The following is a 22,541-nucleotide window of genomic DNA, read 5'->3' on the forward strand; positions in this document are numbered from 1 at the left end:
AAACTGAAAAGCGAGATTGGCCTGCACTAGGTAAAAAGGCAGGGATGGGGCATTCCTAGCAGAGGCAATGCATGAACAAACAGAAAGACAGAACGACAGTACACAATGCAATGTAAGCAGTTAAAGCTGATGGGAATAAATTGGCAGGCATGCATTTGACAAATATTATTCCACTTAATTCTTATATCAACATCGTGCATTAGGTACTGTCATTCTCATTTCATTAATAAGGAAAATTAGTAGCAGAATAGTTAAGTAATTGGCTCATAGTCACACAGCTAATGAGTGCAAAACTGTGATTTTCATGCAAATTCGACTTCTAAATTACTGCCCTAACCACTCTGTGAATGTTGGCTTCCTTACTTTAACGATGAAACATGGACTGTAATTGCTTTGATGGATTCAGACATCATATTTTTGATCAAAAGTTGTATGCTTAAATGTATCTTTTTAAACTAATAGTCATATTTCATATATTTTGCATGTCCAACTCCAATTTGCACCATTGGGTTCCACAGAGCCCTATGATAACACATAGACAATACTTCTCTCTGTGTGCCTTACTGTTTTCCCTTGCCCAAATATCACAGTGTCATGAAAGTTTACTTACTTTTATCAGTGATTAAACACTATCTGCCTTTTACATATGAGGAAAATCTTAGTTTCTGAATCTAAACCATGCTAAATCTGATTTTGATGTAAAAATCAGAGTCAAATGTAAGAAACTGATTACCTTTATGAGTGGGCAGAGGGATGAAGTAACTGAATACAGAAAATACAGAAAAAGGACTTCTCGTCCCCACCTCCCATGTGGCACTGAGGCACACCCAGCACACAGAACATTGTGCAGATTACTTCATTTAACCCTATTTTACACAAATTCAGAACCTGTGATCCCAGCCATTGTACCTTACTGCCCCCACATTTTTTAAATTTTATATATCCAAAAGTGACTCGAATCACTTTATTGAGTTTTTTTTTTTTTTTTAAGATTAGCTCTTTGAAGATTTATTTTCTTAGTTTTTCTGTCCAATTGTTGGATACTAATTTGAGTTCAAGCAGTTTTCCAAAAAGCTTACTATATCCTGCTTTGAGATAAGCACAATAACTGGGTATACTTGATATATAATTCAATTTGACACTTGCCCTTGCTGAATAGCAAGAGAAACTTATAAAATTAATCACAATGATAACTTACTCATACCATATGGAAATTATTTAGCTTTTATTTAATGTAGCACAAAACAATTCCTGGCCAGAAGAGTCATTTGATATTGTATTTGTTGAAAAAAATTTCAAAAGACTGATAAATTATAGTGTGACCATATCTTTTGAAAAAAAAGACCAACTTTTAAATATTGCAAAATATATTCTTTGTATCTATCTTAATCTTCATTCTGTCAGTGTATATATGTTCAAAAACATGCATATAAAGAAGATAGGTTGATGGACTGTTCAGGTTTATAATCTCTCTCTCTCTCTCTCTGTCTCTCTCTCTCTCTGTCTCTCTCTCTCTCTCTCTCTCTCTCTCTCTATATATATATATATATATATATATATACATACATATATAAATGTTTAAATATATATTTACATATTACATATATATATATCCTGAAATCCTTTTATCTTCTATTACCACTTAGATATCAAAGTAAGTACTTTTCTTGCTGTTATTGTTTCGAATCAGATAAGAGCATGATTAAGGAAATAGAGCTGATCCATTACAGTACTATAGACTACTGCTATTAGCCAACTTGCTGCCATTCTCATAAAAATTATGCAATTTAAACTGGATGATACCAGTGCCTGCTTCTATTAGAAACAAGAACCCTTTCCTACTTCATAATATGCTCAATTACCTTTAGATTGATCCATGAATAAATTATAATCCAAATAAACTTCTTTACCTTAAAGCTTTGCTGGCTTAAGGTATCATTGTTGATTCATTATGTTGTCACTTTTCTATCGGCAATGTAATGCTTTTTATATCTGGATGGAGACAGTTTTAGCGTGAGATACTGTTATCTTTAAATGAGTAGGATTTAGCTTTTCTGGTGAGAACAAATTCATCAATGATGAATCCCTGGAGAAACTATTGAAACAAAATCACACCATTTCTGAGCTTTGTTCAGTTCATCAGTTACAAAGCAGCTTTTGATAGTCCTAAAGAACTTTTTCCTTTGTTTAAGAAATATAGCATGACGCTCAAAACCTCATGCTTTGAGTTACCGCAGGCTACGACTTTTTCTGTAAGAAAATAATGAATGAAGAGGAAAAACTCCTGCTGCTGCCTCTGTCAGACCCTGCTGCTTCTCCTCCTTCAATGGGAAATCAATTAACTGTATGTTCAGGCAGAGATTTGAACTAAATGCTTTATTAATCATCACTGATTGCACACATACACAGTGGCCAACTATGCGTTTATCCTTGCTCGTTCTTAACTTTATTTGGCTTTGGGTTTTGTTTATTTGTTCATTTGTTTTGGCAAGATCAGAACATGTCTAAATATAGCATGCAGAAAGGTGATCCTTTGCTAGAGAAATGAATTGATTTTCTACATTTTGGGAAATTTTAACTTTAAAAAAAATTAGTACCCCTAAATCCTACTACTACATCATTGCACACAAATTTTTTAAACTGCTTAATTTTTCATACTAATGAGTCATGCAGAATGCCTATGGCAGTCTTGATGTTTTGGAAGATAGCCCTTAGCCTCTGGAATCTCCACATGGCAGTGAGCAATTAAACATGAACTCAGTTTGATTTGGAGATGTATGGTGGAAGGTTGAGAAAGCAATCAATATTTTGTGTATATGTGCTTTCAACTTAAAAGAAAAATTGGGCCACAGCATTCTTTTATTTCTTTGATTCTTCTAATTAATGTTCAAAGAAATTCCAGTAGGAATATTTATGTTAAACTTGGAGCCTCTTCTTAGGACTGATTATTAAAGGTTAGTACCTTAGAATCATAGCACTGTTAGCCAATGCAAGACTGCATAGTATATTTTATATATGACAAATATGGTCAACTAGTACAAATAATTGCAGAATATATTAAGATGTTAGAGATTATCCCGGCTGTTTTCCATTCAACATCAAGGGATTTTCAAATACTTGTCATCATCATCATCATTGTTTTTATAATAATTTGAAATAAAGGTTTATATTTAACAATATTTTTCCTCTCCATTTGGATAAATAATAAGTGTAATGCATGTGTAAAGAAGATGGATCCAAAAGCTCTAAGAAATATTTCTTTGGAACAGCTTTTGCAAATTCAGGCAGAAATAGATGTTGTTACGTGAGCTATGTCCCTATCAGGAAAACAAGATAATGGTTCATAAGGGGACTTATTAACATGAGGATCTGCTAGAACCAGAGGTCATGTGTTTAAACAATTAACTATTTTGATAATCTTCAAGAAAATAAGGTTATGATGTATGTGACCTTAATGTATAAGAGAAGGGTGGAGAGAGTGACATTCTGGCAGGACTTATATCATGTGGACATGAGATGTTGTCTAGACACACAAGGAAATATTTCTTCAGCACAAGGCACAAACCCTAACACCTCTCCTGCCCAGGTAAAAATAATTTCACAAGAAGACATTTCAAACAAGTGTTATCATTTCTATATTCAAGTGACTAACATGGAATAAGTATTGAGGATTTATTTTATGCTTTTAACATGTCAGTAGCACTTATTTTATGATAAACTAGAAACAAAATACTCTCCCTCCACATCATATTATTTCATATTACTGCATCCATAAAATATTATAATTTAGGAAAACATTATTAAAGGATCGAGACAAAGTACACATTTCTAATCTAATTGTATATGAATTAATTTGGTATTCAGAACATTGTTTCCATTTTCATGACTTGTTGACACAATTAGGGTGAATTGATGATAGAAGTAACAAGCTTTGGTGTTTCCACATAAATATGTTCTTTGCTAATACAAAAGTACAGTTGCAGTTTGCCTTGATTGGAACATGGTTCAAGTTTAGTTTACCTACTCTACTGAGATCTCCAGAGGACTGGGGAACTCATTTTCCTGGGGCAGTATTCAGCCTGGCAAGTGGAGGCCAGCATTTTGAAACAAGTTGATTTTTTTTCACCAAAGTACTTGCTAGGTCAGAGATCAGGATGACCTTGGAGTGCTGTAGTTTTCCAAACCTCCATCAGCTAGATAAATGGGCTTTATTCTGCAGGAACAAGAGTGTTTTTGCAGTCTTTTAAAAGAGACCTAGCATTTCCAGGTTACAGCCTGACAGGAAACATTTGGAATTCAGTGGTGTCTATCACCAGCCATATGTGTCAGTAAAAGTGAAGATCAAAGGTTCTAAAAGAGGGGAAGGACAAAGTGAAGAGGAGATAATTGTGGGATAATGAATGGTATGAGGGCATTTTCGTGTTAACTTGAAACCACTTAGCATTTTTCCATGACGCCCAGGTATCTTTCTAAATGAACTTTGTAAAGTACAATTGAATAACCTTGAGATTTAAAGCTGTGATGTGATTTTGAATACTGATGGCGTTTGTTTAAGGACCATGATATATCCTCTGCTTTTCATATTTTTACTTCTTTTACGCAAAATAACATTTATTTTCTGTACAGAGAAGTCAATATTTTTATCATTTTGTTCTTCAGCTATTCCAGTAAATTGCAATCAGCATTAGTTACAGTCTTTAAAGAAATATGGAAGAATTTGAGCACAATAAAATAGAGATACAGATTAGAACTTTGGCACGGTACCTTTGCTATTGACAAAAACATTTATCAGGAACTACACTGTGTCTATATCGTGTGAAAAACCTGATGAGCGGGAAAAACCCATCAATAGGTTTCGCCTTCTGTCTATACAAACCAAACAAATGATTTAACTAATAGCTATTGTTTTAAGTGAATGGATTTGGTTTGCCATTGTGAACTTTATTCCATTTAGAAATGCATTTTAATTAACATTTACATCTAACACATAAATATTGGTAAAGATATTGTTCTTTTGTGTTCTTTTAATAAGTAATGAATCTAATACCTAGAAGACTAATAGTCTGTGAGTGAAGTCCTTGTTACAGTAGACATGAAACCATCCCCAAGTATAAAATTGTTTCTTCATATGTGTATGTGTTTATATTCACTCATTTTTATCTTCCATGTTGTTTTGTTTTGTTTTGTTTTTTAATACTGATAATTAAGACCTAAGGCCAAGTACTTTACCACTGAGCTACCCCCAGCCCTTTTAAAAATTTTTATTTTAAGACAGGGTCTTGCTAAATTGTGCAGACTGCCCTTGGACTTGTCATCCTCCTACTTCAGCCTCCTGAAGAGCTGGGATTAGAGGTGTACACCAACACATGGCCTAACATGTTTTTTTAATTTCATGTTTCCCTTTAGAAACTGCCCAGCTTTGGACCTTTTCTTGAACAGCGCAAGAAAATCATAGCAGAGAACAAGATTAGACAGAAAGAGCAAAACGCAGCTTTCTCACCATGTGAGAGAAAATGTTTTATACCCAAAAGGCCTATACCTACCATCAAGGTAAAACTTAAACCAAATATATAAGTATGTCAATCGTACTGTTTAAATATGATTTAAATGTTTATTTCCTCCTTAAATGTACCACTAATGTTTTAAAAGTATTCTGAAAGTTTTTAAGGTTTTTGTCAGTATTGAAAATATTTAGATTATAGAATGACATCTTTGATTTATATATTTTATACTTTTATTTGCATATTTTATACTTTTTTACAGCACGGTCAGGTATGTGTTCAGTGGAAATTTTTGTATGTATTAAACGTGTCAAGAAATTTTAATGTCAATTGTCTTCTCACAGTCAATTAAAATTACTGTAATCCACAGTAATTTTAACATCAAGAACACCAAGAAATCTCTTATTACTCATGCAAAACAGCTAAATTATCAGTATGTAACATCAATATCAATATGGTAATTTATATTTTGGAAACATTTTCTCTGGCTTAGCCTCAGGAAAACCTGTACATTGATTTGGGTCTCAGAGATTATTGTCTGGGTAAAACAAAAATTACCATGAAGACAGAATGGTGTGCGTATGTTACTTTTCTGATTTTTGCGTTAAACTTTTGATTTTAAAAGAAATGTAGGTTCACAATCAGTTGTAATAAATAATGCGGAGAGGTCTCAGGTACCCTTCATTTAGCTCCCTGCCCCCATTTTGCGTTGGGGGTTTGATATCACAACTAGTGGGTTGACCATGACACAAACCACCAACCCTATTCAGGTTTCTCCACTTTTCTTCATGTGTGTGTGTGTGTGTGTGTGTGTGTGTGTGTGTGTTTAGTTCTGTGTAATTTCATCACGTACTTAAATTTGTGTATCTACAATCACAGTCAAGATACAAAATTGTCACATCACCATGGAATCCCTCAGCTGTCCTCTGGGAGTCACGCCCACAAGTCCTGCCTCCTCCAAGATGGCATTCCTTGAAACAGTCATAGTGAAGAAAGGGAGTCATTGGACAGTATTCTGTCCTAAGCCACCATCACTAAAATGAGGTCCTCAATGAAGGAAGTTGATTCTTCTGGGTTTGCTGATAGCTCTGTTGCCAGCTGCAGAGCTCACCCTTGGTGCTCTCAAGCAGACCTCATAGATACTCATTTTTTCCTGAGAGTCCAGTGGAGACAAGGTGCCTTAAAATTTCCCTCCATGTATGAGGGAGAATGGATCCTGTGCTAGAAACGGTAGAGGTTAGGTTTGATGTTGCAAAATTGAAGCAATGCAGAGTGCTGAAAGTAAAAAGGGAAGTTGTCCACAAGCTACCATATTTCAATGCCAAAATTCCAAGTAAAGTGAACACTTGGGACCTTCTGGCAGTATAATCACCCCAACTAGTGTCTTGAGCTGTTCCTGTTAGTTGTGTACTATGAAAAGGACGAACAGAACAATGAGAACAGAAGACCACATACTATGGGCCATCACATGCTGCAGGACTTGGGGTTTGGTGGAAATTCTCACAGCTGTCACTCTTCTTATTTTATTTGAGTGAAATGTAAGATTTCCACGTCTAGGAATCCTTTCCTCTTGTATAGGTATTTCAAAAGGAAGATATTATTTGTGTTTGAAATAAAAGAAGTACTAATTGACTATTAACAGTTTTTGACCTTTTCTATTCCCCTCACCCTTAAAGGAATGTGTTGATAACCCAGAAGTAAAACAAAAACAGAACAAACAGAAAACCTCCTGTGGTTGAATGAAAGCTGATATATTATATCCCTCCCTGCCCCCCCACCCCCACCCCCACCCCCCAAAAAAAAAAAACAAAGTCAAACACAGAAGAAATGTTTTAAAAAATGAGAAGTCAGGAAAGCAAGTGAAGCTGTTTAAAATTGTCAAGGAGAGAGAGAGATTCTTCTTAGATATGGTTCAGGTTCACCTTCTTCTCCTGGGCTGTCTCAACTTAGAGGTTATCTAGAGTGAAGTATCCTTGGTGTCACATGCCACACGGGCCTCAGCACATGGTGAACACCATGCTACAGTGCCTAGGACCACATCGTGTCCACAGATGAAGTGGCAGCTGTGGCAGGTTTCCTGTGCTCGGTGTGTGTTCTATGACCTTGGCCCTCTCCCGAGTGTCCATATCCATCCCACCTGTTGCCAGGGACAGATGGTGTGCCTTGTCAGAAAACACAAGAGCAGCCAACCATGCTGGAGTTTTTTGGGGTGGGACATTTTTTATTTTTTTGTAAGTGCAGTTAACTTCTTGGAAAATGAGGAATTAAATTTACTATAACAAATGCTCCCTTCATCTTGCTTTCTATAAACCTTTCTGTAGAGTGGAGGATGGCCTGTGTTTTAGAGGAAGAACACTTGTGAGAATTTGGACAAGTGGGTTTTGTGGTGGTTATACTACTAGTCACTTGATTTGAACTGGTTATCTAACAAGAGACTTGTAAAATTAAACCATTGAACAGGAAATCTCTTTCCCTTTCCTCCTTTCAGTCATTTATTTGCTTTTGTTTTCATATTAAAAGCATAAAGATGAATATAAAATCACCATCATCCATCTAAACTTAACAACAATTAAAATTCAGATTTATAAATTTCTAATCTTTTTCCTATACCTAAGTGTAATGTTTTAAAACAAACAATATTGATTCTCCTACTCTTAACTATTTAACATAAAAATCACAGGTATATATTGCTTCTCTTTTTACATAACTTTATTTCATAAATCAATATATTATTGTTAATTTTTAAATAAACATTGTGGAACATGTGGATTGTTTTCAGAACTGATACAAAAAATACTATTATTACTATCATTCTACATAAATTTTTGTAGACTTATGATTGTTTTCTTAAAAGTAATCATAATATTATAATATAATAAATTATAATATAATATTATATTATGTACATTAGGATATAATAATAAATTATATTATCATATTACAAGTAGTAATATTAGGGCTTTTTATAAGATATCCTCAAATTATTTTCCAGGAGGGTGTGCAAATTTACATTCATTTCAAATATGTAAGGGACATTTCATTAGCAACAAACTTATTATTAACTAATATAAAGGTCAAAATATATTTTTTTAGAATTTTGAATATCTACATACTGGTAGCTTGACATACTTTTATGTATATTTTGATCATTTTTTCTTTTGTGCTTTGAACAATTTTCTATTGAAATATTTATCTTATAAAATTTTATGGGCTTTTTGTATTTTTAAAAATCACAGCACTTTGTAAAATGTTTCAAATATATTTTCTAAGATTATCATTTGTCTCATAATTTGTATCATGGTAATTTTATATCTGTGCAAATAAGTCTTAATTTTATAATAATTTTCAGTAGAATCTTATCTTTTTTCATTCTTTATTGATTCGCTGAGTATAGCCTTTTCTACAATAATATTCAATAAATATTTACCCTATTTCTTTCAAAATTTTAACATTTATATTTGACCACTTAATTAATCTCTAATTTATTGCTCTAAGGTAGTAATTAATGGTTATAAGTTAATTTTTCCAAAAATACATAGATAATGATTCCAGGACTTCAGTAGTTTCATTTAAAGTGACCCCTTTCACCTCCCAAATTTTGATTTAATGACAAAAAAGTGTAATAATTTGCTTCACTTGCTTTATTTTTGTTTATTTATTTATTTATTTATTTGCATCACTTGCTGTGATTTTTTAAAACTTTTCAGTTTCTAAAAATTTGCTTAAATTTTTCAAGGGTGAATCAAAAATCAATTAGATAAAAGTTCTAATAAGAATAGTCGGGCTGGGGATGTGGCTCAAGCGGTAGCGCGCTCGCCTGGCATGCGTGCGGCCGGGGTTCGATCCTCAGCACCACATACAAACAAAGATGTTGTGTCCGCTGAAAACTAACAAAAAAAAATATTAAAAATTCTCTCTCTCTCTCTCTCTCTCTCCCTCTCTCTCTCATTCTCTCTTTAAAAAAATAAAAAGAATAGTCAATTTCTATTAAAAAAGTTTTATGCTACTATTAATTCTTTGTTCAATAATAAATAGATCAATTAAAACTTTACAAATAAAACTTTCCAATGAAATCCAGAATCCTGGGCTAAAACACATTATCGTATTTTCAACCAAGACCTAACTACTCCAACACTTGAAAAACACAAAAGTGCTTCTGGTACTGTGAGACTCTTCCCTTTAAAATATGTTCTCTTAGTCTGATTTCTTCTCCATATTGACTAGATAGATAAGGCAGGAAGAGGTGGACCCTGGGGAGAAGAGACACACCCTGTAGCCTCCTGGGACAGAAGGAGAAGCAGGTTGGGAGAGTAGGAGAGAATGGGCGAGTCCATGGTGCTGGGGTCTGTGTCCATCCCTCCGCTTCCTTCTCTCTGTGGATCTTCCTCTATGACTCTTCTCAAGTTTTACTATAATGATGGTGCAAGAGTTCCCCAGCTTACATGTCTTTCTGTGCTTAAGACTTGGATCATCCGTGGTCTTCTAGACCACCCTTCCTCCAACATTTATAAAGCATTTATTTTTAAATGGAGTTCTGGTTGTTTTACATTACTTAAATATTTTCCTGTCATAGCCAAGGTCTTAAGATAAACTCCTTAGCGTAACCTTTAGACCCATCATATTTTAGCTTACTCTGGCTTAGAAAGCAGCTTCAGTAAAATAGTGAAAAGTAGAACTAGGAAGTAGGTGGTAAACTGAAGATTGAAGAGAGACTGAGAAGTAATGACCGTGTGTGGAATACTTTCTTAACTTGAGAAAGACCAGAAGACAATGATGAGAAGAGGAAAGAGAGTCAGGTAAAGTTTGGTTTGTATATATGACAATAATCTAGGCTTGTGGGTGTTTATATGCCAGCAGACAACAGCTGAAGCTGCCAGGGGTGAGATTAAAGATACTGTGTCCTGACAACTAGAACAAGAATGGAGTCCAGACATAACCTTAAGCCATTTGGCATAAGTGGTGTGTTTTTAATGTGTTTTCTGTTGCTGTAACAAAATATCTGAGGCCGGGGTAATTTATAAATACTAGAAGTTTTTGGCTTATTGTGCTGGAGGCTGTGAAGTTCAAGAGCCTGGCACCAACATCTGCTCTGCATCTGGTGAGGGCCTTCTTCCTGCATCCTAACATGGTGGAGGCATCACATGGAAAGTCAGCAAGCCTGCTAGCTTGGCCTCTCTCTGCCTAAGACATTAAGGCTGTCAGGGAGCCCACTGTTATGACCTCACCTAGTACTAATTACTTCTGAAGGGCCCACCTCCAAATGACATTAACATCAAAATGTGTTAAATTAAGGAGTTAAATTTAAGGAGTTAAATTCAATTTTAATTTAAGGTGCTAGATTCCCAGCACATGAACGTTTGAGGGACACATTCAAAGCATAGCAAAGAGGGACTAAACTAAATTTGGATCTATTTTATCTGTGAAATACTCATATTTAAAGAAAGTGATCAGGAAAAAAGTCTTAAGAAACTATTTTCCTCATTAAAATACAAAGAGAAGTTTGTAAGATTTTAGCAGATTACATTTATGGTAAAAAGTTTCCTAAATCAAGTCCAGGCCTACTCGGTCTCACTGCCTGTGTTCGAACGATGGCATTGTCATTTAGTAGAGCTCAGTTACCTCATCTGTGAAATGGAGATAATGTAAGATCTGCCTCAGAGGGTTACAAATCAGACAATGTTTGAAGTGCTTTTAGCTTGCACCTAATATGCCCTAAGTAGTTGTTTCTTTGTCTTAGTTATAACGTAGGAAGGGACAGGTTACAAGGGATAGCAAGTTAAGTGACCATCTGTTTTCATTCTGTCCATTAAAATGGACTCAAGAATGATGGGAATACATGTGGCTCTGGAGGGCAACCAAGTTGGAAATGGCGGTATGCTATTGCATTTGGTGAGCGCATGGTGGTAGAGACAGATGAAATTGAAAGCCTTATTCATTCTTACGCCAAGATTTCAGATTCATATTGAAGGATGAGGGACTAACTTAGTTAAGACTAAGAGGATTATCAGGACAAGATTCCTTATGGTTCCACTGAGATAAAGAAAACATAACACCTCAGGGTTTTGTTCTTCCTGCCTTTGAAATGGAGTTTTTCGGTGGGGGATAAAAATTTTAGATTCATGGATATTGAAATCGACAAACTCAAAAGAAAGTTGTGGGTGTATGCTGGAAGACACAAGGAGAACGAACTGACATTTCAATAGCCTACTGTGTGCCAGACATGAGAGAGAATCTTCACATATATTTTCTTATTTGTCACTTAGCCTAATCCCCTCTGAAGAGATAAATGATGTCTGGGGAAGAAATAAGAAAAAAAATGATCATAGAAGTATAACCAGATGATGGCATAGAGTTAAAAAAAAAGAGAGAGAGAAGAAAGAAAAGGAAGTCTTAAGAAGGAGGACCTGGTAGCAGAATACAACAGTTACAAATAGTGCATTATGTAAAAATGTGGATGTGTAACCGATGTGATTCTGCAATCTGTATTTGGGGTAAAAATGGGAGTTCATAATCCACTTGAATCTAATGTATGAAATATGATATGTCAAGAGCTTTGTAATGTTTTGAACAACCAATTAAAAAAAAAAAAAAAGAAAGGAGGACCTGGTTCACAGGGTCAGAAAGCACCAGCTTTTCTACCAAGGACGTATTTTGTTTCATATTGTCATCCCTCCTGCAGTCGGGGAGATTCCCACCTCTCGCTAGAGCTTCGTTGAGCCCACCACTGAGTTCCAGCACAGTCACTGGTCCTGGCAATCCAGCAGTGAGCAACACCCTTGCTGTGTGGGGCTTGCATTTCAGTAGTCAGGAACAGACCGTGATAAATAAGAAAGTGAACACACAATATGCCAGATGGTGACAAGTGTTGGAGTGAAAATCAGCAGGATTAGGAAAACAGAAATCCCTAGAGAGACTGGTCAGGAGCCCTTGCCTGCTTCAAGGGCACTGAAGTCCACACCTGGTAAAGCAGGGGATGGACAAAGTGGACATCTGGGGGAAGAGCGTCCATGCAGATGGACACATGAAACAGGAAACACATGAAACAGGAAACCCCTTAGCAAGAATCCATCCAGGCTTTTTGAAAGGGAGAATGTAAAAGGATGCCTCATTTTTGCAAGAGATCTCTCTGGCTGCAGTGTGGATACAAGAGCCAAGACGGGCAAGGACAGAAGCAGGGAGACCTGTGAGAAGGCTTTTGTGACAATCCAGGCAAGAGACTGGCAGGAAGGCGAATAAGTGGGAGATAATGTCAGAGGCCGGGACGGCTTTGTTTTATATGTAAGGGAGTGTGTGGAAGCATCGTGTACAGGGCAGTTCTGTTCAAATGGAAGCAGCCATGCTTCTTGTCATATTTGTACAAGTCCCCTGCCCTTCACCCATTACTTCAGACCCATCTGGATGATGTGACTATGCCGTTGTTCAGGTCCCATTGAAATTAACAGTCACACTCCTGGAAGGGTCTTTCTTTCTGCTTGTGCCTCAGACTTTACTTCTTGTCTCCCCATTGTTCCCAGCAGACACCTGGGCACCACACGTATTTCTTCCTGGAGCTTCATGATCCCTCTTGTGTTCTCCCCACAGTGTTTCCTCCTGCCTTTCTCCTAGAGAGCTGGGCTGCTTCTGTTCATGTTTAATGTTTTCTCCATCCACCCATCTGCTTGCTTCTTTCTTCCCTCCTCCATACTGGGTTTTTCTGGTTTAAGCTCCATATAAGGCTGTTCTCCCTCTCAGCCACCACAGTATATTATTCCCCACCTGCTACAGAGAGAGCCCCAGTGACCCAGGAGGTTCACTAAGCCCCTCTTGTCTGAGCAAGCTTTGGAGCCACATGTTCAAGTTTCTAAGCTACCCCATCTTCCCCGGTTATAAAAGTGATGATATTTTTAAGCCAGCCATGCTCAATAGAGCTTACCTTTTGTTCTATTTTGCTTTCAAATGCCTCCAATATGATTTAATGGTCTATTGCCTCAGAGGCAGGCAATTTCAATATCAGCGAGTATTTATTGAGTATTGGTTATGTGGCCAGTGGGGTGCTGAGGACCATGGACGGTGGGAGACCCCAAAGGTACACCAGGCATGGTCCAAGCTCAGGGACTTTTTGTGATCACTGTAGAGATGTACCACTAACATTTATTTATTATGCACTCCCTGCAACCCAGGAATGGTGCTAGAAACTAGAAATACAGCATGAATTTTAAAAAGAAAGGAATCTATCCTGATGGAGCACACAGTCTAGCAAGGGAGAAAGACACATGTTAAAAATTATTTACAGTTCAATCAAATATGTACAAAATGCTCTGGGAAAACACAGGAGTGAAAGGGATTAGTTCTGCCTCGGGTAATTGTGGAAAGCTTCACAGAGATGGTGATATTTAAAATGGAGTTTAATAAATTAGTGTTAATTAAGCAGAGAATTAATAATAAAAGCTAATATTTATTGAGTTCTTATGAGGTTTCAAGCACTGCTATGTGCTTGTAAATTAGCTTATGTAAGCCTTACAATAACCCTATGAGATACTTGTTTTATTTCTATTTTACTGATTAAGCAATTGACAAACAGAGAGGTTAAATAACTTGCCCAAGGTCACACAGCTAGGAAGATATCAAAGACAAGATTTGCTTCCGAGTCTAACTCGAGAACCTGGACCATTTTAAGCACTATCGTATCCTGGGCATTTCAATCAAATCAGCATGTTTGCAAATCATATGTTCAAATATTCTTGTAATAACATGCAGCCACGGGACCTTAAATCCAGCACAATCTGTGGATCAAGGAGGCAGTGGTGTCAAAGTGGCAATCTTATTCTTTTGTTCACAGGAATTCAGAAAACAGACAGAGCAGAGAAGTGATAATGAAGAATGTGATCAAGTTAACTTGATCGGCCTCAACACAGTATAAAAGAGCAAGGGTGCAAACCATGAAACCACTAATAATTCCAGCTGGAATATCAAGGGGGCTTATTCCCAAAGCCACATGATAACTAGTGTCCTTGAGAACCCAAGGTCCTTGCACCGTCTCCGTTCTGCTTCTCCTTGTTCCCTGGAAGCAGAAAACTGGCCTCAGGGGCCTTCAATCTTATCCAGGGAATGATTGAGGCCCAGGGGGCAGCCTGGCATCCAGGTAGTTTCCTCCTTCTCTCCTTCATTGCTTGGTTTCCATTTCATAATGACATAGTATGCGTCACTCTTGTTACTGTGTTCTGAAGCTACTGAGTCTGTAAAGGAAACAGAAAAAGATTCTGAAGAAGGAAAAGATAGAAGAACCAGTGTTGGAAGGCTGCAGGGGGAAAATAAGACAAAAGAAAACTGGGACTCGCCTTCTGAACTGAGGATAAAGGGTCCCTTCTACTGAGGACATATCCCACAGGTGCACCTGTGCTAGAGGAAAGAAAGCAGGGAGTGCCTCCTTCAGGAAGGACTAGCGTCCCCTCCTCAGACAGCTGAAGCGACGGTGAGCACATTTGGCCCAGCTAAATAAGAAACGTGCTTTATTCCCAGGCAGCATATAGCACAGACTTGAGAGTCTGCCAAGACTTATAAAGTCCCTCGAATGCGCCCCGCTTCTGTTGATATATATGAGAATGAATTCTCAATCTCTTTATGAAGCCAAGGATGTATCTCTAACGTCTTCAAATTTCTGGGTAGGAAAATGAATGGTTTAGGGCACTCGTGACGTTTTCGTCTCTTCCTCCTGCTGCTTCTCGTAAGAGATGGACTGCATCTCATAAGACTGGCAGGCCAGTGTTGGCAGGAGACCAGTCAGCCTGATCGAGTGGTTTATTATTTCAATTGAATTGTGAAAGGAAGGAGGAAAGTACTCAGATCAAACTGTAAGACCGTATTAGATACTATGGAGCCTAAAGGGGATGGCGTGGAAAGAAAAATAGTGGAAGACTCGCCCAGCAATTTTCAGAAGATACTAGAGAAATGAGCTGGGGGCAGCATTCATATTCTCAGTTGTCTCTATTCCAACCAATAGCAGATGACAATTTACCAAACTGAACTTTAAAAATGTAACCGAATTTGGTCAAAATGATCTCTTAAATCTTTGGAGGATGTGTTGAGATGTGATTCCTCACTGGAATATGGCCAGGGAAAGGTATGTGTTACTTATTATAAGTAGGTCCCATGGAAGGGGGCGGGGCAGGGAGGTATAAGTCAAAAAGATGAGCGCAGACACAGAACTACACAAACCCGGGAGTGAAATATGGAGGAAGCAGCTGCAGGAAAGTGAAATGAAAGAAAAACAGAAATGTTGTCCTGAGACTATCATCAGAGACCTCATAACCAGATGGTTAATATGCACAGGCAAGATAGAAGAGCCACGTAAGCCTTTATAGACTTCAGATGAGAATTCCACTCCACTGAAAGCAAAGCATCTGAAAAAATTATTGAATAGCCTTTTTTTTTTGAAATTCAATTTCATGAGAGAGAGAGAGAGGACTCTGGCTGCACTGGCTGATTGCTGGCTCCTTAGAAGAATCTAGGGGAAATGGTAGAGAAAGGAATTTGGAAGGAAAGTAACCATCCCGTGTTACCTTAAAGTTTATTAGACCAAGGAAGGGAAGTCTGCACATATGTAGACAAGTGTCCCTCATGTAGAAAATCTAGTTTCGGGAACTTCAGTGCTGAAAGTTCATAAGCCCACGGTCAACAACTCCAACCTGAAGATGGATCCAGATAAAAGAGAAGATGTCCATTAAAATTTGATGACATCTTCACTGTTGCCCAAAGAGTAAGAAAAACATAAAACATTTAGATAACTCAGTGCTCAAAATGATATCACATTACCAAGCATGAATGCAAAATCATGGCCTTGAGATTCAAGGATGGGACAGAAGTGCTAAAGTTTCAAGTGCATTGAGTTTGGAGGAAATCTGAGGAAAAATAGAAATTTTATTTTTGTCTATTAAGAGAAAAAAAAATGCACCCACTACTTAGAACAGATGCTATATTGTTAAATTACAATGAGAGAGAAGGACTTTTCCATTCCCATTATCTTCCTCAGCATCCTTGTACAGAATGTTCTTTGAACTGAAAAGGGCCAGGAAAGCGAATTTGAGAGTTAGAGCCAAAGATAGACACAGATATCATAAAAATACACTTAGCTTCATTAAATCAATTTAAACCCAAAGCATCCTGCCAGAGCCTGCTATTTTGAAGCTTGAGCCCACCTCCACAGAGAAAGAATGTCAGGGTCAAGGCCAGGATCTGCACTGAAACTTCTCTCTCACTAATGCTCCTGCCCACACCACCCTCTCTCCCCACATTTATGTGCTTCTGTCCTATTTCTTGGTCAAGCTTCTACCTCATTTTCTGGATCATCGTCTGCCTCTGTCCTCTCATCTCAGTGTTTTCAACTGAATCCCCAGTTACCAGCGTTCTGAAGGCAGAGTCAGCCTCTCCTTTCTAAGTGTGCAGCCTCTTCCCTGCCTCCCCACTAAAAGGCATGAGGTGGGATATCAAGAAGGAGCTGCAGGCTGTGTTTTTGAAAGTCCTTGTGTATGTGATTATGGTACCACGCTGCTGAAAAATAAACGTTGCTCCAGGATTTTTAAAAAGTCAAAGGTGGATGTGGGAGGGATAATGGAGTGGAGAAAATATAGGAGTAGATCAGGGAGCTTGAGATTTAATCCCAAAAGAATTCTACAAAGATCATTAAACTTTTGCCTTAAGAGCATTAATAAAGGAAGAAGTTACTAAGAATCAGCATAAATTCTGTAAGAGTAAATTCAGTAAGATAAGTAAATTGTCTTATCTCCTATTTGGATGGGTTTATTTGGCAAAGAGCAAACATGGTAAAAAGATAAGAACATGTGACACTTATAATGGTAAAGGTAAAGAAATGGTTATGGAATTAAACAAGAAATAGTTTACTTTTTGCTGGTTTAAATATTTTATTTTTTTGAGACAAGTGTCTCACAAAGTTGCCCAGGCTGGCCCTGATCTTGTGATTCTTCCTTCTCAGCCTCTGAATAACGGTGTGGGCCACCATGCCAGCTAAACACCCAAATAATTTAAACAGTGGTTCTCTTTAGGTTAGAAGTTACAGCCATTGCCCACAGTATGCTGTTCTTGGTTCTGGCCTTCGAAGAGCACATGTTTATGGGAATTATAGAAAGTATGCTAATCAAATGGGAAGATTTGAAATAGAACAGTTAACATGCTAAATAATAATCACAATTTAAAAATACTTCAACTGTGTTTTCAGAAAGGTCAAAAATTAATACATTTATATAAATCTTAATGGAGAAAGCCGGAAACATCAGGAATGGGGTCAAGTCCCTCTAGTTCTTCACTCTTTGGTCCTAAACTTTATATCAAGCAGATGTACTGACTGATTAATGGTAAAAAAAAAAAAAAATCATTTAAATATCCTGAACAAATAATTAATTTATAGAGAAGATTCTGGAAATCCACTCTCCTTTATAATGCTAACTCTATGAACACCTGTATTCAAATAACACATCTTTAATTTCAAGTATTTAGCATCACTTTCTCCTCGTACATATCCACACATAAACAGTTCCACTAATCAGGAACAGCTATAACAGACTGTACAACCTTTGTATCTTCACACCCTCTATGGAATAATGAGTGTAGGCTCCCTAATCTCTGCAGATGTGTATCCAAGAGGGACCCTACTAGCCATGTGTGCTTTCCTGATTATATGCATCTTTCTGTAATCTCCAAATTCCAAGACGTGTACTCAAGGGTATTCATAAGCTGGCAGTATACTGGGGGGCTTTGGGATTTCAACAAATGTCCACATTTTCAGCCATACAAAATGATATTTTTTTTTCTTTCATACTCCTTCCAAAAGTGATTTAAAATAGTTTTTATCCACTTTCAGATTTAAATAAATAAATAACATTTTCTTAAAGAACTATAATAAACAACAATGATTTTTTGATACCATGGGCTAAGAACTTCTAAAGGCCCTAAAGACCTTGTATCATTCAGTTTCACATTAAACAATGCTGTTCTTAAATTACAGCAGCAAATATCTAATACAGAATAAAAGGTATATTTAATATGCACAGAATATGGACTTGCTTCCTACAATGAGATCTCATAGGTATCTATATTGTTTATTTTGAAAAGTCTCTAAAGCTTGATGACTATCCAGGAATTTCCTGATAAATCATCTTTTGAATATTTAGTGGTGATTTCAGTCATCATGATCTGATTGAGTAAAACAACTGTTTTCACTGATTTATTTACTTGATCGAAAAAAAATATTTTCTATAACCGGTAGATAGTCTTTTAAATATCGCTTTAAATAGTGATAGCAACCTCATACATTGGCTATCTTAAAATATTTTTAGAAAATATTAAACATGTTCAGATTCCTTGCCTCTTTTGTATGCGAAAATCTCACATAAATATAAATGTTCAATAAAATAACTACTACCCCACCTATGTACCTACTCTCTGTTTAGCCCATAGATATACAAAAGATAAATTTATTTCAATATTTGAGTACCCATTACATTTCAATGCTCTAAAAAAACAAGATACATCACTTAATACAAAAATAAAGCCCACTAAAAGATTGCAACCCAGGAAGCTAGCTTTGGAAAATCTATAACATGAACACTCACTAAATGGAGAATAACAAACGTGTCACCTATCGGAATGCTTATGATCGTGGTATTTGAAGTCAGGCAGCACTGGTGTGAATCCCTGCTTTATCATTTACTTAATTTTATATCTTAAATCACAGTCACCTCACTCTCCATAAAATTCATGAACTTTAACTGAGAAAATGTTTAGAAAGTATGGCACTGGCCTGAAAAACAGTAAAGATTCAAAAGTGCTCTATTATCATGAGCTTCACTAAAACATAAAATATCACTGAACGTTAGAGAAAAAAAAGAGAGAGAGGAAATGAAGGAAGGGTGGGAGAGAGGTTGAGACAGAGAGAGCAAAGGAAAAAGGAAGGTAGGTAGGTGATGGGGAAGGGAGAGGAAGAAGAAGGAATGGAAAGGGAATATGAGAGAAGAGAAAGAAGGAGAGGGAGAAAGATCACATTTTAACATTTAGTTAGGAAAAGAGAAGGAAGAATTGAGAATCCTCTCATGAAATAGTCACAATTGAGGAAATTTCTGTGTTAGTCAGGTTTTCATCCCTGTGATGAAATGACCCACAGGGACAACCTGGAGGAAGAAAAGTTTATTTTTTTTCATTGTTTCAGTCCACAGTTAGCTGACTCCAGAGCTCTAGGCCCAAGGTGAGGTAGAACATGGCAGAAGGGTATGGTAGCTCACGACATGGCAACCAGGAAACAAAGAGAGCTCTACCCCAAAGTCATGTCTAGTGACTGATTTCCTTCAGCCACATGCTAACTCCCTACAGTTATCCCCAGTTAATCCATTAGTGGATTAATCCACTAATGGGGTCACAACTTTCATAAACTAATCAGTTCACTTCTTTACATTCTTACATTGTCTCCCACATGAGCTTTGGGGGGATACTTCATATCTAAACCACAATGGTTTGCAATACATATGGGATTTTTCAAAGAGGAGATAAGAAGAAAAGGTATTTTGCATAGAGGATTACACATAAAATTAGATGAGTCAGGTGTTCCCCAGATGCATACAGTGTAGCTAAAGTAAATGGTGTTTGGAAGAGAGAAACTACACAGAAAAAGACAACTTGGTAGGAATCTTAAAATGCCAGCCTGGTAAGTCTAGACTTAATTCAGCAAATGCTTGAGCAAGGTAGTGAGAAATTTAGTGTGCACTTTTGCAATCATGATTAAGATGGCAGCATTGCATAGGGAGGAGTGAGAAAGGAAGAATATGAGGAGGACACTTACCAGGTAGATTCTGACAACCCCATTAGAAATGATTGGAAGTTAATGAGTAATGTTTAAAGATGTGAAGAGACAGAGAATGCAAAAGGTATGGTAGATCCTGAACTCCAAGGGTGTGACAACAAAGGAGATATTAGAAGGGAGACATTTGAGTAAAATATTATTGAAATTCTAAGCTTCTGCATGACTAGAAAATTCCTAATGGTGTTCAAAAACTAGGAAATCTGTAGGAAGATCTAGTTTTAAGTTCCTGATGATAGGTTCAGTTAGTGGTGAATTTGCACTACCAGTGTTGAGAGAGAAGGCTCATCATGTAGCTGACAAATGTGGACCTTGAGCTTGTGAGAGTGATTCAGAATGGCCATATTGACTCGGACCTCAAGCGCCCAAACTGCAGTATAGTTGAAATGGCAACTTCAACACACTGAAAAGAAAGTAGGCAAGACAGTATTGAAACTTTTCCTATCATCTTACAACTTGAGAGTACACAAATGAACTGTATAAATAATGTAAACTTTAGTCTCAGTTCGAAAGCTCATGGTAATGAGCATATTGTCATTTAGAGCTCAAGTAGAAAATAAAGTAAAGAAGGGTAACCAAGGTCGCAAAAAGAAGTGCAGAAAATAAAATACCAAAGAGAATATAGAACGATGGCATTAAGTGAGAGTCAAACCTCCTTCAACATGGACCTTGAATTCAAACAAAAGAGTCTTATTTTAAAAGTTAAAACACAAAAGCAGAAAAATCTTGACAGCATACTAATTTGACAAACATTGTTACATTATTCTGTTTTGTTTTGTGAAACAAAGTGTTTCTTATTGTTGATGAAACATCCTCTGTGCTTCACATATTAAGCATACTTCCAATTAATATGGAGAACAAAGCAATGTGTAACTGCATGAAAGATCTTCAGCAGTGAATGAAGAAATTTCAGTTCTTTAAAGTAAAAGAGCATTTAATTTAACTATTGGATCAATCTAATGAATTAGCATACATTATAATTTTTAAATAATGCAATATATTCTTCTAACACGACAGGTGAGTGTGCTCTCAAAGCAATTTTTTTCTAAATGAAAATCTAGCATTCAATTATGGTGATATAAATATATAGAATTTGGATTTTTATTCCCTGCATTCCTAGCAATCCAAAATTTTCTAGTATATTACCTTTTAACATCTCTCATTACTTTCAACATCCAAATCTGAGAAAAAGCAAGCACCAACAACATGAAAATGTATCATTTCCCCTTCCTGCTTTCTGAAATTCTGTTTTAGGTTATCCAGTAGAAAACTTACTGAATGTAGTTAATTGTCTTTTATTTCTAAAGTTGACATGCATATTGCCCATCTTTCAGAAATATGTAAGCCACAATTATGGAGTCCTCATCTAAGCACTGTAATACCTAAAGTCTCTTATTACAATCTATTTTTTTAAAGATTAAAAAATAGAAAATTTAAACTTTTGTTGAATGTAAAGTTGAATGTAAAATTAAAACTTCAGTTGAATCTGAAGTTTTGTATTTTTGCAATACATTATATAAAAACATGGAAATTTGGACTTATATAGTCATTACATGGAAATGTTTTAAAACAAGCACTGAGTAATCCGTTGTCTGTCTTTTAGGAGGTAATCGGAAGAGCACTGCAGTACCTTGGAGCATACGGTGAACTGAGCATCACAGAGCAGGTTGTGGCTATGATCGATGAAGAAATGTGTATCAACTGTGGTAAATGCTACATGACCTGTAATGACTCTGGCTACCAGGTAAGAATTCTGCTGGAATAAGATGCTATGAGGCATGTTTCTTCTGCTGTTTTGTTTTTCTTTTTTTTTCCTTGTTTATAAGGAAGTAGGGGCTAAGGTCGAAGAGAAAAGCATCTTCTGTTGCTAAGTGTGCAGGACAAACCAGATGTGCCAAGTATTGCTCCTCTGCAAAGGCACATCTTTCTGTCTTTTCATCCTTGTAGTATAGTTCTTTTTTTTAAGAAAAATAATAACTAATACTAACTATGCCACTCTTTAGTGCACAGTATTATTTTTAATATCATTTTATGATCCATAAAATTGGAGGGAGAAGTCCAGCTGAAAAGAAACTCACAGAAAATGATGGACATGAGTAAAGTCTATGTTTTGATACTAAGAGAAGGCAGAAGAAGGACTTGATTCCTTCTGCCTAAAGATAATTCTCTTTCACTCAATACTGAGAGCATTTATACTA

The 22,541-nt window shown here is 36.5% G+C and overlaps 1 protein-coding gene across 1 annotated transcript in view; it reads left to right on the top strand.

The window, feature by feature from the left end:
• Positions 1-22,541, top strand: part of Dpyd (dihydropyrimidine dehydrogenase) — a 798,303-nt gene that overhangs the window by 771,630 nt on the left and 4,132 nt on the right. Inside the window, exons 21-22 of the mRNA XM_076863439.1 lie at positions 5,407-5,550; positions 21,947-22,087. Of these exons, the coding sequence (XP_076719554.1) occupies positions 5,407-5,550; positions 21,947-22,087 (285 nt within the window). The remainder of the gene's footprint in view (positions 1-5,406; positions 5,551-21,946; positions 22,088-22,541) is intronic.

The sequence above is a fragment of the Callospermophilus lateralis genome, chromosome 7, assembly GCF_048772815.1.
Source record: "Callospermophilus lateralis isolate mCalLat2 chromosome 7, mCalLat2.hap1, whole genome shotgun sequence".
Taxonomy (NCBI): Eukaryota; Metazoa; Chordata; class Mammalia; order Rodentia; family Sciuridae; genus Callospermophilus; species Callospermophilus lateralis.